The sequence below is a fragment of the Chaetodon auriga genome, chromosome 9 (genome assembly GCF_051107435.1).
Source record: "Chaetodon auriga isolate fChaAug3 chromosome 9, fChaAug3.hap1, whole genome shotgun sequence".
NCBI lineage: Eukaryota > Metazoa > Chordata > Actinopteri > Chaetodontiformes > Chaetodontidae > Chaetodon > Chaetodon auriga.
The window spans coordinates 8,534,346-8,551,737 of record NC_135082.1 but is presented as its reverse complement, the minus strand read 5'-3'; the positions used below and the strand labels follow the sequence as shown (position 1 = coordinate 8,551,737).

Here is a 17,392-nt window from a genome sequence, read left to right as displayed (position 1 = left end):
TTTGACATATAAGCAGCTTGGGAGTCAGCCTCAGATGACAACTACACGTGACTCATCCAGACTTGGCTTATAAAATTCTTAGAAAGCTGGGAGTTTCGTTAGCTCCTAGACATGACACATACTAAATCACTAAATACTCATTCCTCTTATCTGCATCACCACTGAATTTCCCAGTATTTTCACTAATGACTGCAAAGAAATTACATTGTATGCAAATTATACTGTACACAAAGCTTTGTAGTAGAATCCACTGGTCAAAAAGAGGGGTGTGAACTTTTAATGGCTGGTATTGCAAAATTCAGTTGACACTGGTTTACAGTGATGGCACCACTGAATGAGAGCATCTTATATAGTAGCAATAATCATGTCTAATTCCATGACAGGTAGATTCAGATGAAGTCTTTCAAGTATTACTGAATAACTTCAGTTAAACTATGATTTCAACATTTACACATGTGTAAACTATACAGAATTTCCAGCATAAAAAAGGATCTTTTATGTTACACGAAGAAATTGGCTACATGTGTGCTTTGTTCAAAGATTTCATGAACACTCATAAATAAGAGGATATTTCATCTTCAGCAGGCCCATGTGTTTAATTAGGGACAGCAGCCAACACTCGTGTATCTTAAGAAAATCTCATCACACAGCACAGTGACACACATATGTGTTTTGTCCCGAAATATACAGGCAGATTCCAAGAAAACGTAACATCCTCTTTAAGAGCGCCTGTAGAACAGCTATGGAGTTCCTTGCAAAAGCAGAATTACATTAAAGTCTGGTATGTTATTTCATTAAAAAGGAGGTTGTCAAATTTGGTTTTAGGACAACAACCATGAAACTGTACTTCAAGTTAGCAGCAGTGTGCTGAATTAAGTACTCCATTACATAAAAAGGCAAATTAATCAGTGAGGGGGCATAAAAGCATTATACTAATTTCAGGTGAAGCTGGGCTCCACGTTGTTTAACCCAGATATGGTTCAATCCAAGGCAACCACTTTTCTCAAAAGTAAAATTTAGAGTGTATTTTGGCTAAAACACGCAATGCAACTGTCAGTCTATCAGTGTATCCTCAGGGACCCTGAGCAGGCAGAGTATTTCATGACACAAATATTAAGCCATAAAATATAAAATGAACTGCAGGAGGAAAGGATGTTAAAAACTGCTGCAGACGTCTCTTCATGCCTTGTACTTCTCCTTCCCTGTTTCACTAATGACACAGATATGCTGAAAAAGAAAAGCAGAATATTGACTTTTAGAGGGTATTGATTGTGTCAGACCTACCATTAATACACAGGTACAAAGTCTAATACGCATGAAGCATAACTACTTTACTCATTAACTTTTTCAAATCTATCTAAAATACTTACATTTAGATCTCTAAAGTACTCATTGTAGTCTAATGCATATCCCACCACAAATTTGTCAGGAACCTCGAATCCTACAACTGAGAGAAAGCGGTGAATAAATCAGTTAGTTGTCTTTGTAGCTTTAAAGTGTGCCTCAAAACCTCATTGAGAAACTACACTGTGTAACATCCAGTACACTGTACTACATTTCACTGCTCAAAACATTGATTGTCTTGAACTCACAGTCTGGTCGGTAGCCAACACTTCTTGGTGTTCTCTTCACCAACAAACTGAGGACAGAAGCCAAGCTGATCATTAATCACAAGACTGTATAGCAGCATGAAACACTAATAACAAACAGCAGGCTGAGACAGTGCGATCTGTTGTTATAAATCATCAGACAAACATGATCACAGGATTCAACAAGATAGTTTAGAGGCAGTTTTGAAGGGATTAAATTACCTTGCTACTTTAACCATTTTAGGATTGTACTGCTTGAGGAGCTGCAATAGAGTCTTCATAGTCTTCCCTGTGTCGATAATATCCTTGAAACACAGCATGAGAGAAGCTTGTATTAACGTTCTTGGAATAGAGAGTGGTCTGCTTTATCATTAAGAGGAAACTTCAGTACATACCTCCACGATCAAGACATTCTGTGTAAAAAGAAGAGAAAATTTGTTATTTTGGTGAAAAACAGTGAACTGGATACATTTAATCTTTGTACGCAATTGAAAGGAATATGACAGCTGTCTGCATGTTGTGGCTGTGGCCTTTTCATTACACCATTAAAGACGAAACATTACATCAGTGAAAAGATCCCAGGAGGAAACTGTGAGAGCTATAATGACAGTTGTGTGTCCTCGTCCAACAGTTAATCACATGACCACATCAGTTTGACAAACAGTTCAGAAAATGCGTCAAAATCACTGTGTGAAAGCACAGTCATTATTCATTATGACTTGAAACCATCATCATTTTTGAGAATCCTAATGTCTGCTCGTGTTGAAAATAGTAGCCACCAAAGATACGATACGATGGACAATAAGAGCAAAAAAACGTGTTTCCCGTTTCAAGTTCATTCAATTCTCAAGTCATTTATTATTAAAACTATTGATCACATTTAAACAACAAATGTTACTTTCGTCGTTGCTGCTCTCAGACTTCTTACCTTGCCTGTCAGTGTAGACAGGTCATCTCCACCAATGACTTTGATTTCACCTGTCGACTGGTCATTCTGTGAGGACAAGAAGGAAGTGTTGGCATTGTATGTTGTACAGGTGCAGACAGCCTATCAAGGAATGAAACTGATGACATAGAGGCTGATGACAAAAACAGCTACATTTGTTGTGCACTGCACCAAAATGAACAAATCCAGCGAAGACAATTATGTTTACATGTTCAGTGTTTCACACCAAAACACATAGTGTATCACTTGTGCTTCATGTGCTGAAAAAAATGTGCGGAAACAATAGAAATCCAGGAAAACAAGTTGAAAAAATGTTCAAATATCACCAAAAAAATGGCATTCATTTGTTTCAGGGGAGTGGCAGGAAGGGAGGGGATGGAATTTTGGTTTTTTTTTAACCTTCAAAATCTAGCTTACTGTTTCTCCAATGGTACCAACCCCAGCTATAAAGAATAAATCATGGCACACATGAAGCATGTGGTTTATCTGTCTTTCAATGGAAAGTGTGTATGCAAGTGGCTTAATGAAGCAAACTGCAAAGCGCTTTGGATAAAAGCAGTTTTTAAAATGCAGCCATTTGTCTTGATTCAGTCTACACCTAATATTCACACTACGGCCGTGGATGGAAACAGGTACCAATTTGCTTTGTGTGTTTTAGATTGCCTGGAAATTCAGTTCCAATTTGTGCTACATTTGGGTGGAAATCTGGTTGCTGAAACCAAAAACGTCAAGAATAAATTTCCTTCCTTATAAAACATTTGACTTTTTTTTTCTATCCTGCATTGTTTACGTGCATAGTTGCAAGCCAAGTCTTCATCTTTTCTGTCTCTGCCGGCACTCTGATATGCTTCTTAGCACCACCAATAATTTGTTTTGACACACACATGCTTGTGCACATACACAAGATACAAACAAGGGAAACAGCATGGGAAGAACATTGTAAAAACATGGCTTTCATAGCGGTAACACTCAAACATTCCACAGGGCAGCTTTAAGCATTCCAACAGAGCAAAACAAAAATTAGCAACACTACAGCACATCTTTAGTGCTACAACAAAATAAAGAAAAAGATTACACAGTAGCTCTTGAGGCGAATGAAGTCCACTGTCATTGGGATGGAGCGGTCACTGTTCCTGTTCAGGGCCTTGATGTAGTCCAGCAGGTCTGCAAAGAACTTGTAACCCCCTTTGAGCACACAGAGGGCCACGATGTGGTGGCCCCCCATTTCCTTCATGATCTCTCTGGCCAGTCTCTCTGTCCTGGGGTCACGTGAAAGAGAGGGAGGAGGGATAGTCAGCTCAGTTTTCTGCTACAGTCAGCAGTAGTTCCCATTTTCTTTGTGTGTGTGTGTGTGTGTGTGTGTGTGTGTGTGTGTGTGTGTGTGTCAGTCAGCAGGCACAGCCGTCTTTTCCAAACCACTCTCAAGCATAATAATGCCAGTGATCCAAATTACCACAAAGCCCACAGATTAACCACAATAATCATCAAATCCCAAATTTGCAGAGGAAAAAATATGATCACTTACTTCACATCATCTAATAAAATTTGAAATGGTGTCTGATTTTGTTTAAGACCCACCAGTTACTGAACATCTCGGCATTCCACAGCACCTTTGTTAAGACAGACTGGTCAACCAATCATTCGTACGACCCACCTTTTAGTTGCCCCTGACAAATTATCATATTTTCACAATCCGGGTACAAACTACAATGAAATGTGGCAACCCACCTGTCCAAGATGAGTCCATGTGGGATGTAGACGCGCTCCAGGTCAGAGGCGTAGTGCTTTGGTATGCAGAAAAGGTCCAGGTCATATCCCTGCTCCTCATCACTGATCTGAAATAAAATATGACAAAAAGGGGTGAAAAAAATCTCATCCTCCAAGGACAATGGTTGATTCTGTACAGTTAAGAAAGCAACAGGCAGCTGTCAGTGGTGCTAAATACTAACCTTAGATTCTCAGAAAGAAGGCTATTTTCCTGGCCTAATCCACATGTACATGGTTATTTTTAAGTTTTTTCCTTCTTTGTTCTCAAAAAAATCCCATCCACACAAGCACTGTTTTAAAAAATATCTGTCCATATGAAAAACATGAAAACACAACTGAAGCACTGTCAAGAGTGTGCACCAATATATAACTGGAACCCTAAATCCACATTGGCCAATCAGATGGCTGAAAAGAAGCTGTTACCGGTAGGCTACCTGCAACTAGAGGGTGGTCAGGTCTCATCCAAAACATCATCATTACAATTTCAGCAAATCCTTCCCAAGACGAGACCTGACTGAAGGCCTCTTCTAAGTAAACATGTTGTCCAAATAGCAAGATATTAGCAACTGTGCTGTCTTTCCAGAAATTTCATATTATGCCTAATTTTATAAATCGGTGGGGTTTTTCTGCTCTTTTGTCAAATCAAATTTCCGTCTCCAGCTCAAACTGCATGCCGCATGAACCCAGACAGCACAACTGGCATCATGTGACAGCTGGGAAGCTGGTGCAGAGTTGAGGTTCTGTGGGAAATATGTGAGTGACTGTGACCACACTCATTTATAACAGGACAAAAGTCAACAATCTCACTGCGTTACTAACCACTGCAATGCACCCATTCTCCACTTCATATGTGGTTGAACTTGAATAAAGCATTTCCCCTTCTGTCTGCCAAAATGGAATAAACGTGCCCATCTGTTTGGGCTACACCCTTTCAATTCCATATAATAATGACTGACACAGAGCAGATGTGCTCAGGGTAACATGAACTGAAGGAGTTTGTTTTTTTTGTTTTTTCCCACTGTTACACTCTGGCTTGTTGCCTGTTATTTAAGAAACAAAGCAGCACAGTAAAACATGAAAAACAACTGAATGCATGAACTTGTCTCAAGGTCAAAGTCAGGGCTATGTTTGCGTTCACGCAAACAAAGTCCATGTTTGGCAGAACTGCACTGCACAGCTAATTTCATTTGAAATGCAGCACAGGAGACAGGATCTTCCACTGTCTTCCAGTGCTGTTTTAGCAAAATGTGTAATTAGCTTCATTATAGTGTGAGCAAGTGGGTCTGCCAGGCTGCTGGCCAGACTTTATTCATCACAGTCAAACACTGGCTTCCAAATGCTGGAAATGTGCTGAAAAGAAGGCCACTTTGGTTTATGATTGACGATTTAATTACTCATCCCAGTATATGTAGGCTAGTCAACTTATCAATAAATAAGTGTCACACAGTTCACACAGATCCCACGTGGCAGAAGTGCGCTGAGACTCAAACTGAACAAACAGAAACTTGCTGTCTTTTGATCATTCAAGTCTTGCTGCACATTTGCTGCTCCACTTCAGGTTGGGATGACTTTCTGAGAAGGTTCAACTGAACAAAGGACACCAAGAAGTCTTTTTCTCTAAAAGGTGGCAACATATAAATCTGTGCAGCTGGAGGCTTAGCTTTAAACCATGAATACTGGCATTAACATCACTCATAGCACCAGGATAACCCTTGATGATTGTTGATGCCATTTCCTCGAATTGTTAATTTCACTAAGTCTTATTGATTCGCCAAAAGAAATATTAACATTAACATTTTTAAGCTTCAAGAATCCAACGCTTTATGTTTGGACATGCGTCTGAAGCCAATCAGCTGTATCTTATGGCAATTATACAAATCAACATGATGATTTACATTGTTATTTGTGACATATACTAAAGAGGCGCGCGCTCAAACACGCCCCCTTGTTTGCAGCTCGCGCGTTTGGGGCCGTCTGATTGTACTCGTGTATAATCGTGTAATCATACTAATTAAGACTGTATCCTGCTGTCAGACACAAATCCCGCCACATTACGTTTTAATGTGTTCAGCCAAAAGCGTCTCTTGCGTCACGTACGCCTAGCGTGGAGAGCGCGTGTCTATGACCATAGCCGCAGGCCACGCTACGTTATCGACGTAGGAAATACACTGCATTATCTACACAAAAACGTGTTACCAAGGTGAGCACACACACACAAACAGTGCATACAGAGCAGACACACGGGTAATTAACGACTAAAAAACTATAGTGGATGAAGGTCTTTAGTAAACACATCAATAGCGTGTTATTCCAGGGGAATGTAAAGGTAATCCACGACCACCTTCAAGCTCTTATTTCATTCCCACCATGCGAGGGGGGCTTACCACAACACAAGAGCTGGATGTCGCCATGTCCGTGTTGGTCCCTGCCATTCAGTTCTATGTCGTCTACCGTGGTCTTCAGGAAGAGAAGATGAAACGAAACGTATACTCGGATTGGTTTCGCGGACTCTTCACCCGTGTGACACCCCACACATGGAAGCAGCTAGCTCAGTCGCTACAAGAGGCTTCTGTCTCTTTCCGGGCTGCGGCTCTACTATTCTCCTGTTGTGTGTATGATGACGCAGGAGCGCGGCGGGCAAATCAAATGAGCAGGATCGGGTTAGTCCCGCCCTATTGATTGGGGGGCGGGCTGTTGGGCAGTGAAGCGACCTGTCAAAGATACTTGAACTCGACAATATCCATTTAAAATATTTATATATCTACCTCATTATTGTCACTGTCCGCTGTCTTCAGGACAGTGAATACATTGTTTAGCAGCATCCATAAATCCGACTCATAAAGTGAGGGTGCACTTGGCGGCCCTGACTTTCGACTATTGAACACCTTTTCAGAGCAGGATTGGTGTTACGCGGGAGAGCGTGTTGATAAGACAATCCGCATTCTATGCTGGACAAAGAGAAATGCATTTTTGACGACCTATGGGCAGGGCTGTACCCACTGTTGAAGACACTTAGGTAACGTCCTGGGGCTTTTTCTGGGGGCTGGGGAGTCTCAGCAACTCAGGAGTAGTTGTCCACCAGTATTGAATTTGTGACTCTGTAGGACACCATCATTGTCTCTGTCTGCTAGCCGAAGGAGTGATCATTTCTGAGCTCTTGTCACAGATTTCTACTACACACTTATTCTAAGTAAGATTTGAATCTGTAATGTGTTCACACCTGAAGGGACTCAAACTGGTTTTAGCTCCAGTGTGCTGTTGACAAACCGGACATCTGTCCCGCAGTACAAGGTGGACAGGAAACACAACTATTCACAGCTGCTAAACATTAAAACAAGTTCCACTATTAAAATCTTTGAAAATGTAAAAAATAATTATAAAAAAATATAAATAATTTACTATCAAAATAAATCTTTGAAAAATTCCTCTTTGTTGGGCTTGATTAGCAGTGGTGCTCTGGAGCTGGAATTTGACTGATGTCCCTCTGCACATGTATCATTTCCTGTCTGAATGTTGTACGTTCCTTGAAATTGTATAGTTAGTATGTACCATGAAATTGGGACACAGCATAAGGTAAACTGAGTTGTACAATACTGTAAAAATCAATGTAAATTCTGTATTATAGTTTGTCTTTTTAGGACGTCATTATCGTCTAGATATGGACAGTGTGTTCGGGAAGAATAATAACACTGGAAAATCTGAGGGATTACCAAAGAAGGCAATGTCCCCTGTTTGTAATTCCCCAAAATCTGACTTGTTCAGTTAGTTTTACTGTAAATGTTCTATCTTACATTGTCATGAGTTGACTTCAGGCATAAACTACATCATCATCTTTACTATCAGCATATACTGTGTATCAAGACCTTACTATAAGATGCTATGATGTGGATCTCATGTTGAATTGCATACGTTCATATGATTTGTACATTTAAATAGGTTAAATGTACAAATGTATCCATACAAAGCACTTTAATGGAAGAAGGAATGCTCCGGATGGGATTATGTTCAGCCTTTCTGAGGATGGAGAGCACACAACCACTGTAATCTTGCATAGCTGCATGGTTTGACCTTCTGATATTGCAGCCAATGTGACATTCCTCACTCCTCAAACCTTCACGTATAACACCCTGTAACCAGCCATGAATGCTGCTTTGTGCTTTGAGTATCCTGTGGACACACTTTCAAATGAAAGACAAGATTCATTCGTTAAATGTTGTAAAATAAAATCTTTTCTATTTCCAATCATTCATGGATACATTTGTCGAGATACAAGTAACAGTACATCAAACAAAGTCAAGCCAACTCTTCTAAAGAGCTCTACTTTGCCCTTTAGCAGCTAAATAAAAAAAAAAAATGCCACCTTTAACAGTGGAAAGATCCAAGTGCATGCTGGCAAAACTTGTAATCGTGGCTGTTTGAAATCCAGATATTCAAAATTACTCATGATGATAATACAGTAGCAAAATATTACATATCAAGAAAGAAAGGCTAACATCAAAAGAGTATTCTTAAAACATGATTACAGAATCAAAGTAATCAAACTGCACAACTTGACAGAGAGACTAGTAACAAACAGACCCCTCTTAAAAGTGAGTCCTTTAGAAGCTAAGGAAGAGCAAGAATGTACTGATTTCAGCAAGTGTGGATCGAGTAATCTGTGGGGGACGCGGGCAGTGAGTGACAATCAAAACATCAGTCCATCAGCTCTTACTCACGGCAATAATGCATGTATCTGAAATTGAGCCCAAAGCTGACTCTTGGGAAACATTGGCCATGGCTTTTCATGATCCTGCAGCAGTCCAGTGCTCTGCAGAGTACCACCAGTCTGTGAAAAGCTCACCCAGCCAACTCAAAACAGGCTCTCGCGAAGAAGACGTCTGCTGCACATTGGGTCATCCTGTCCATTTACTGGAAGAAACCGTGTAACGGACTCGTGGGAGCTTGCAGACCACGACGTTATGAGTAGGCTAAGATTTAGTATAAAAAAATACCGCTCCCTCGTTTTTGAGTTCTTCCGTTTTCACCCCACGTCACATCCATCAGGCCAACCTGAAATTGACAAGAACATTTTCAAATTCCACTTACTGCGATGCCTCTGATGCTTTAGCAGAACACTGAAACCTCATGTTGGACATTAAATGTGGACATTTTGCAAGTTTTGAAAGGACAGGTGTGGAGGATTTAGGGTGATCTGCTGGCAGAAGTGGAATATAATATTCATAAGTATGTTTTAATTAGTGAGTGATCGAATGAGCTCTTTATATCTACAGAGGGAGCGGGTCTGCCATGTTTCTACAGTAGCCCAGAATGGACAAACCAAACACTGACTCTAGAGAGCGCCTTTTGTGTTTTTTGCCAGTTTTCCAGCCACTGTAGCTTCTTCTACACACAGCCTGGAAAGGCAGGGGTGAGGCAAGGCCTATTCATCTGGTTGCCATCTGAAACCTAACTGTTAGATGCCAATAAATCCTCCACAATGGACCTTGAACAACTTTTTGTGTGAAACAATCATTTCCAATTATAATGTACCTAGTTGCCATTGACTTGTGTTCGTCCGTGGTCAATCGCTGCCCTCTCTCTACTGCGATTCTCTCGTTCCTCGTCTTCCTCATCCCTCTCCTCGTTGCCACTGTGGTTCTTACAGTAAAGTCTAAAAACACAAGCACACACATCAGGGCTTGTAAAACACAGTAATAACCAAGCCGTGATTAGTTTTTCTGCACATGTGGTTCAGTCAAAGTCTAAATATGTTAAATGTTTTTACGCACAAGGAGCTCATGCATTCATGCGAGCACATGGGAGATGCAATATACATTCCTGCTGGTGGATTCATGCTATTCCACTGATTATCAGCTGGCTGTGGTAGTGTAGACGTCATAAAGGCTGGAGACAGGGGGACTGCAAGTTACCTAACATGGATGTAAACCATGTGCAATCTACAATATTAAAAAAAATGGCTCTGCACATGTTTCGTGAGGAAATGAATGCATGCAACGCTTTTGTCCGGCCTCACTCATACACTCATACATTCTGTTGAGCAACACTGAATCTAAACAGAGCTTTGTTTACAGGAAAACTCCTGAGGGCACCTTTACTCTCGCTCTCATGCTTAGCCGTGACTGGAGCTTTGAGAGGAAAGGGGGGGGATGCGGTTTAGGATTGTCATTTGTTGTGAAATAAACCTCACTTCTATAATTAATACAGTCAAGATTATGAGAGTACAAAATATAATTGATTATCTACAAATCACTCTGACGAAAGCAGCCTCTGAAAGGCATGAATTAGCTTTGTGATCCAGCTTTGAAAGACCATGACTATAGTTTTCTTCAGCTGTGGAAGATAAACATCATATCATCATATTTTCACATATAAATTAAAATCTAATTAGAATCAAGAAAGGCAACCTTTACGATAATAATAATAATAATAATCTTGCTGATCATATGTCAATTTAACATCAAAATGCAAATGATGTTGTGGCAGCAATTACTGTAAATATAAAGCGAAAATTGAATGTAAAAAATGTGTAATATAATAATATGGTGAAATGATGGCGGATGAATCTGGTTGTGAAGTGACAGTGGGTTGTTTTCAACCGCAAATGTGTTTGTCTGCAGAAATCTGTGGAAGCTGAGCTCACTTGTAGATGCCACGCGCCATGTTTTCAATGTACTTGGCTTTGTCCTGCAGGCCGCAGTGGTAGTGGTAGGTCTTCACACATGCCTTGATTTCACACCCAATTGTAGCACCCAACTGAGTGCAGAGTGTGCATTTCTGGAAAAACAAACAAACAAACAACAAAAAAATATGTTTGTTTTATTCTGTCAAAAATGATAAGTTGTTTTTAAAGCTTCAGTTAGACAAATCTTCCCACCATTCTTTTCCCTCTCTTGATTTCCTGGATGACTGTTTTCACGTCAAAGTTTCCAAATTCAGCCCGTGATGTAGTGGTCAGCTGCACCGTCCCCGATGAAAAAAGCTGGGAGGGATCAGATATTGCAGACGGATGCGAGCGGTGTTACTGCACCTGCACATTTACAGCGTGAAAAGTTCATAACAAACACACAACAGTCTTACCATGCACTTGTAGTGTGCAGCCACTTTTTTGGAGTTATCAGTGTGAAGCATGCCCCTGGTTTCATTCTCTTCGTCACCAGCGTGACAGAAGCCACAGCGCTGGCCGCCGTCTCCCGGGCTGGCCCGAAGAGGTGACCTGTCCCGCTAGAACACAGGGAACAACGCTCAAAAACAAGAGGCCACACGCAACAAACGGACCGTTCAGGTGAATCTCACCGATGGCATTCGTGAACAGATGTGTTGCCTTACGTGGGAGGAGCTCTCCTCGTCCGCAGCCTGTGAGGAAGTGGAGCGGGAGTCTTCCGATTGGCCGCGAGAACCGACCTTGGCTCGGGCCTTCTCAAACCTTCCTCTACCCCTACTCTGTGGAGGCGACGAGTCGGAATGATTGGCCACACCCCCCTCTTCATCTGTGGTATTAGAGTTTATCGTTACAACGATTTAGACAATCATTGCCTTGAATATTATGTGTTACATGGCGTCTGGTGGTGTATCAGATGTTACTTCACCTTGAATGCCATCCTGAGAAGCATCCCGGTGTTTGCGACAGTAAACACTGTTAGGGAGCAAAAGAAATCCATTTCAATTCAACATGAATGGAAAGGGGCTTTACTCGTTGTAGATTCCTGTGTGGAGGAGTTCAAAGGGAAAGTTGCTTACAGGTAAATCCCTTGTGAGGGATTCTCTTTGATCTGGGCTTTGTCCTTCACGGCGCAGTAATAGTGATACGTCCTCCGGCACGTCTTCACATCGCAGCCGATGGTAGCACCCGGTCGGTGACACGAAGAACACATCTGATGAAACAGGCCGACATCTTTCAGAAAAAGGGCCGAGCACACGCAGCTCCACTTCATTCAAAATGCTGGACAACTAGTAAGTGATTTGTCAATTAGTAATGTGAAATGTGATTTTTACAGTGTGGGTAATAATTGAATAATTTCTCTCCAGAGATCGCCGGGCTCTGACAGACACAAGTGTCTGAAACAACAGACGCAAACATCATGAAGACGATCGTCCCTGTGGGGAAAATTAGAATGTTGCTGAAGAAAATCGAATTACATTCAGCAAGGAAGATTATACAGAGAAAAGATAATTATCAGTAACTGTAGAATACAACTGAACATTTCTAATTCATCATATGTATCATCTGTTAGCATATAAGGAAAACACTCGTTGATAGATTTCAATGAAAAAACACTGGTATGCATAGGTTGCAGTGGATGAAAGTAAAAATAAATCTATGTGAATTGAAGACAGCATACTGCTAAGAGTCATGTGTATAAATAATAATAACACTGTACTTGTCGATATATGGATAAACAGAATAGTATTAAAGTGTCATACATCGTGGCATGAACGGCTGTGAAAGAGTAACTGTGAACATCATGAAACTGAGCAAAAACACATGACGTGCTCATTAGATTAACAATGCTGATAATCACATTAAATTCCAGTGTCAGACTCCTCTGAAATTCACATACGGGAAAAAAATAAAAAACATTTTAGTGCAGCTCAGCCTTCCAGACAGAGCGACTGTGAACAGTCAGTGTCTGACATACACATCGATGCTGCCAGTGTTAGAGCAGTTGGAGCGTCTCATGGAGAGCCCATCTGAATAATGAGCCACAGAATGTTCCGTCCAGTCCACACAACAACATCTCACAGGAGCCCCAAAGCTCAGCCTGGTGGCCCTGTGATGCCTCTGCCATTAACGCTGCACTGAGAAGGAAAGGAGGTACTTACCAATTTATTTCCCCTCTTGATTTCCTTTTTCACATCCTCAATGGAAAATCCTCCAATGTTATCGCTGTCAGAGTGAGATGTGACCAGGGCAGAGGAGAAGAGCTGCGTACAAAAAGTAGGAATTGGTTTGTTGATATGATGATGATGATGATGATGACGATCATGATGATGATATGGACAATATCTGAATTTTCATTTCCCTTGACTACTGATGTGTTAACATCAGGGCTGATCACATGGCGATTAAACTGATCATAAATTCCTGCATGTCATTTTTTTTTCTTTCTGAATGCTATGTCGGAGCCTGGAGAGCAGTTTTCTTAACCCAGAGGTCAGGATCACCCAGGGGATAAAAGACAAATCTGGAGCCTTTCAAGATTATTTCAGGAAGATAAATCATTCATTTCTGCTAAACTAATTTATTATGCCTTTTTTTTAAAAAAAGTTTTTTCTCCTTTTTGCTTTATGAAATGGATATTTTAATATGCTTCCACTTAGAAACAAATGAAATAACATCAAAGCACTGCTGGCTGGACCGTTCACTATTCTACATATGTGACAAGGGTTGCAAGCACGCATGACTGTGTCCTGAAAGCTCTGAGGCCAAAGGGTCGGGAACGATGTGCTCTCCTCACCATGCACTTATGGTGGGCTGCCACCTTCTGGCTGTCGGACACTAGCAGCTGGCCGCACTCCTTGTCCCGGTTGGTTCTGCAGAAGGCACATTTAGGCAGCCGCGCTGCAGCTCCTTTCCTCTGTCCTGACATGACCAAAGGCTTTGCTGTTTGCTGAAGTTTCTGATGAAAAAAAAAAGTTGAGGTGAGAATGACAAGATAACGTTGCCTTACATAAACTGGCAGATCCTTTTAAATAGATATTATCAAAGCCAAGTCCTCTGCAATTTCATCAGAACAGCTTTCATACACATTGGTGTATTCGTCATACACCTCGTTCATAATCCCAAAATCTGATTCCAACTGGATGCTGTAAGAATTTTAAATGCCTACAGCATGTAGGCGATGCCCAGTGTCCTCAGTGACTACATAAAAAACATGAATGGCATAACATATTAGCAGTAAGGTAATATAACAGCAGAGTTTTGAGTGGTTGTTATGAATGTGTCATAAGTGAGGAAAAACATTTTTAAATCTGAGCTGTAAGAGCTGCCAAACATCCCTTACAGCTTCAGTTATTAAAGAGCAAACCGTGTTCCAGACATCAAGTTTGTTCACCAACTAAATGTGAGCATTGTGAAATAATGAAGGAAACTCTTTGGAAAGGAGCCATTCGAAGCCCTTTCCCAGAAACAGCTGGAAACAAAACTCAGTTACTACTGCAAGTGAGCCCAGAAGAGAGCGACTGAAGTCCCATCAGAAGAGCCCTGTGTCCTGAAACGAGCAGCCTCTGATGGATCACACACGGGGCCACACAATCTGCTGCAGCTTGACTCTCACTTTTGGTAGACTGTGCCGTGGAGACTTTCTGTAGTACGAACACTAAAATCCACAGAGTAAGTGTACCTTTAAGTTGCTGACCTTTGCTAGTATTTTGTCAGATCCTGCTTTTGCTTGAGGAGGCTAATCAATAATGTCTATATTTCATCATTAAACATGGCCGTCGTGGACAACATCGCCTGGCAATTAATGACATCCACCAGTCATCCCAGATCTAAATCAGATTAAACAGGAAGAGGAAGGGAAATCAGTAGCAGGACTGAACCTGGAGGATCAGATCTGATGCAACCCAGTTTACCTCACACACTCACACTCACACACACACACACACACAGGGGCCACTTTTAATTACAGACACACCACCCATGAGGAGTTTCTGGCAAACGATGCAACACGTTTCCCATTTTCCAAACACAGTCTGCTCCGATATTCTCCCACATCTCGTCTGTCCCAATCTGCAGCCACCCTAATGTCTTAAAAAAAGACATTGGTGAGTGGAAATTTGGTATTTCTGACTGTTGTGATGAGCACTGAAGACATACTGATTACTAGGGATGAGTTCAACAATACTATTGCTATTGAATCCTTTTCACCTGCATTGTAATTAAACATTTTAGATGTGCAACATTTTGCTGAAAATCAGACAAGATTGGATGCAAACTCATCACTGTTTTCTCCAGAGGAGTAGACCAAACCTCCAATTGTGTGCTGTCCTTCACAGGCAGTCCGTTTGAGGGTGCCCATCACGCGCTGGAGGCGCCACGGACACATTAAAAACGAGGATTGAGGAGATCTATTCAATTCTTAATAGTCCACGAACGAAAGTGGGTGTTTTTAAAATCACAATAGCAGTGTGCTGCGACGCCTTGATAGAGCCATCCCAGCCATGATAGCAGGGCCAGGATTTCACTGCGGCGGCCACAGCGGCGCAGGCAGCGTGCAAACACACAGCACTGACATGTAAATAACAGCAAATATCCTTTATTTCAACATCTACTCCTCACTCACATCCTCTCAGATCACAATCCTGTAGCACATAGCGAGGCTGTGGTCGATTTGCGACGAGAACAAGGGGCACGTAAAAAGTGCCTTAAATTTCTCTTGCAAACTTTTGAATTAAAGGGGGTGTGTGTCTCTTTCTCCACCAAACTCGCTGTAACAGAACAATTTTCACTGTGAACATCTCAACGCCCCGAAATCTCTCCCAAGGCCTTTTCATGAACGAAAATAAAGGTCGCTGCTAGGAAAATGTGACACTTCGACATTATGTTTCTGGCCAAACTCGAACAACTGCGAATATTTCCCTTTAAATGTGGGAAATTATCATGACAGGCGCGGGTCTTCGCAAACCGTTTCGAAGTAAAGAGCGCCATACGTGATGTATCCCTGTGAAAAGAGAGCAGCTCGGCTTGTCCGCCAGCAATACGGCCTGAAACGACAATAGGCCATAAAACACCGAGGCTAACGTCCGGCCGCTGACACACAGCTCACATCTTACCTTCTAATATAATCTTATCGCGCTGAGACGGCTGAAAAGATGGAAAAGTGTTCCCCACAGTGACTGTGTTTCTTTCCGTCCTTCAGAAGTGATCGTAAGCTTTTCACACTAGCATAAAGCTAGCTGCTGTGCCCGAGATGGCAGGACTTCCTGGTGTGACTTTCACAATAAAAGTCATGTGGAATTACGTCTGCCGCAATGTTTTAAACGTGAAAAGATGCAGGAGGTCGGTGAGTGTAGGAAACGAAAGTACTTTACAAAAATATCTTATGAAAAGTACTTTCATTTTGACGTAACAATATCCCAAAAGCAGATATTACCCAGGGGTGGGCCGTGTTTCATGGAGATTTGAGAGAGGTTTGACAAGCACTTGTGTTATGTCAGATTTTAATAAATATAAGAGTTGTTTCAAGCATATTTTTTTTTCCACAAATACTAAGAAGTATTTAGTGCTGAGAGGTATTTAATGCTCCAGATTTATTATAAATGTTACAAATTTGTTTCAAATGCTGCAAATTTACACCACTTTACTATACTCACATACTGCAGGCCCAGGTTAAGTTATACCTAATCTTAAGACGCTGTTTTGGAGGGGCCCTCATTATTTTTCTTTTATTTATTTATTTTATTGAGTTCATGTGCTGTGTTCTGTGTGATCTATGTTTAACTTGTTAGATGTGTGCACAACACACAGTGGATGGTCAATAGGGGACCAATAGCAAACTTTTGTTCCTTCACAGGTTAAATCTTGCCATGGAGTTCATGGGTGACAGCATAAAAATGAACATTGCAGTAAATTCAAAAATAAATACAATTTTATTATGCTGCTCTGCATATGGAGTAATTAGCAGGGGTCCTAAGATCGGTCTCCATGGAATACTTTTATCAGCAACTTTGGACTTGAGCTGAAGCCACTGGGAGCAATAGTTTAAACTCTATTGGAAAGATATAATTTGAACCACCTGCAAGAAGATTCATCGAAACCAGTGGAAAACAGTTTGTTTAACAGTGTTATGATTAATGATATCAAAGCTTTGGAAAGATGTATAAAGAGCAGCGCACAATGTTGCTTTTTATCAACCAAGTCAACAGTCACAAACACAATGTCAGTGACACCATTACTGGAGTATGACCAAGTCTAAAGCTTGACTGCTGCAGGTGAAGGACATTATTATCCTCCAGAAAGGCTTGTAGTTGACCAGTAGGTCTAGGATTTTAGACAGGCAAGACAGTCAGGAAAGGACAGGACAGCCATCATGTTTGTATGGAACCTGAGCTGAGGCCCTAAACACCACAAACCACCGCATGTGACAGTTTC

General features: G+C 41.2%; 2 protein-coding genes across 4 annotated transcripts; both read right to left on the bottom strand.

Moving 5' to 3' along the window:
• Window positions 1–254: 254 nt before the first annotated feature.
• Window positions 255–6,918, bottom strand: hprt1 (hypoxanthine phosphoribosyltransferase 1). Its single transcript, XM_076739902.1, has 9 exons — window positions 6,687–6,918; window positions 4,264–4,370; window positions 3,611–3,794; window positions 2,518–2,583; window positions 1,985–2,002; window positions 1,812–1,894; window positions 1,593–1,639; window positions 1,371–1,447; window positions 255–1,227 (listed from the first exon to the last, which is right to left on the bottom strand). The coding sequence occupies exons 1-9, from the start codon at window positions 6,732–6,734 to the stop codon at window positions 1,180–1,182; spliced, it is 678 nt and encodes a 225-aa protein (XP_076596017.1). The 5' UTR covers window positions 6,735–6,918; the 3' UTR covers window positions 255–1,179.
• A 1,595-nt stretch (window positions 6,919–8,513) lies between these two features.
• Window positions 8,514–16,231, bottom strand: phf6 (PHD finger protein 6). Of its 3 annotated transcripts, none has more exons than XM_076739897.1 (11): window positions 16,075–16,231; window positions 13,758–13,919; window positions 13,123–13,224; window positions 12,040–12,173; window positions 11,889–11,935; window positions 11,629–11,789; window positions 11,380–11,523; window positions 11,177–11,281; window positions 10,943–11,076; window positions 9,832–9,952; window positions 8,514–9,351 (listed from the first exon to the last, which is right to left on the bottom strand). In XM_076739897.1, the coding sequence occupies exons 2-10, from the start codon at window positions 13,887–13,889 to the stop codon at window positions 9,832–9,834; spliced, it is 1,080 nt and encodes a 359-aa protein (XP_076596012.1). In that variant the 5' UTR covers window positions 13,890–13,919; window positions 16,075–16,231; the 3' UTR covers window positions 8,514–9,351. The 3 variants fall into 3 exon arrangements, with proteins under 3 accessions (XP_076596012.1, XP_076596015.1, XP_076596014.1); XM_076739900.1 differs by having other exon boundaries at window positions 11,629–11,783; window positions 16,075–16,213; XM_076739899.1 differs by having other exon boundaries at window positions 13,758–13,910; window positions 16,075–16,167.
• Window positions 16,232–17,392: the final 1,161 nt, after the last annotated feature.

Bases quoted from the DNA above. Each gene is read 5' to 3' on its own strand.
- hprt1 (XM_076739902.1), bottom strand. From the start codon at position 6,734: ATGGCAGGGACCAACACGGACATGGCGACATCCAGCTCTTGTGTTGTG. The intron at 2,584-3,610 runs GTAATCTTTTTC...TTGTCCTCACAG, and splicing joins TTCGCCTCAAGAGCTACTGT to AATGACCAGTCGACAGGTGA. The intron at 1,640-1,811 runs GTAATTTAATCC...TTCTGTCCTCAG, and splicing joins AAAATGGTTAAAGTAGCAAG to TTTGTTGGTGAAGAGAACAC.
- phf6 (XM_076739897.1), bottom strand. From the start codon at position 13,889: ATGTCAGGACAGAGGAAAGGAGCTGCAGCGCGGCTGCCTAAATGTGCC. The intron at 11,790-11,888 runs GTGAAGTAACAT...CTAATACCACAG, and splicing joins TTCTCAGGATGGCATTCAAG to ATGAAGAGGGGGGTGTGGCC. The intron at 11,524-11,628 runs GTAAGGCAACAC...CCTGTGTTCTAG, and splicing joins ACGAGGAGAGCTCCTCCCAC to CGGGACAGGTCACCTCTTCG.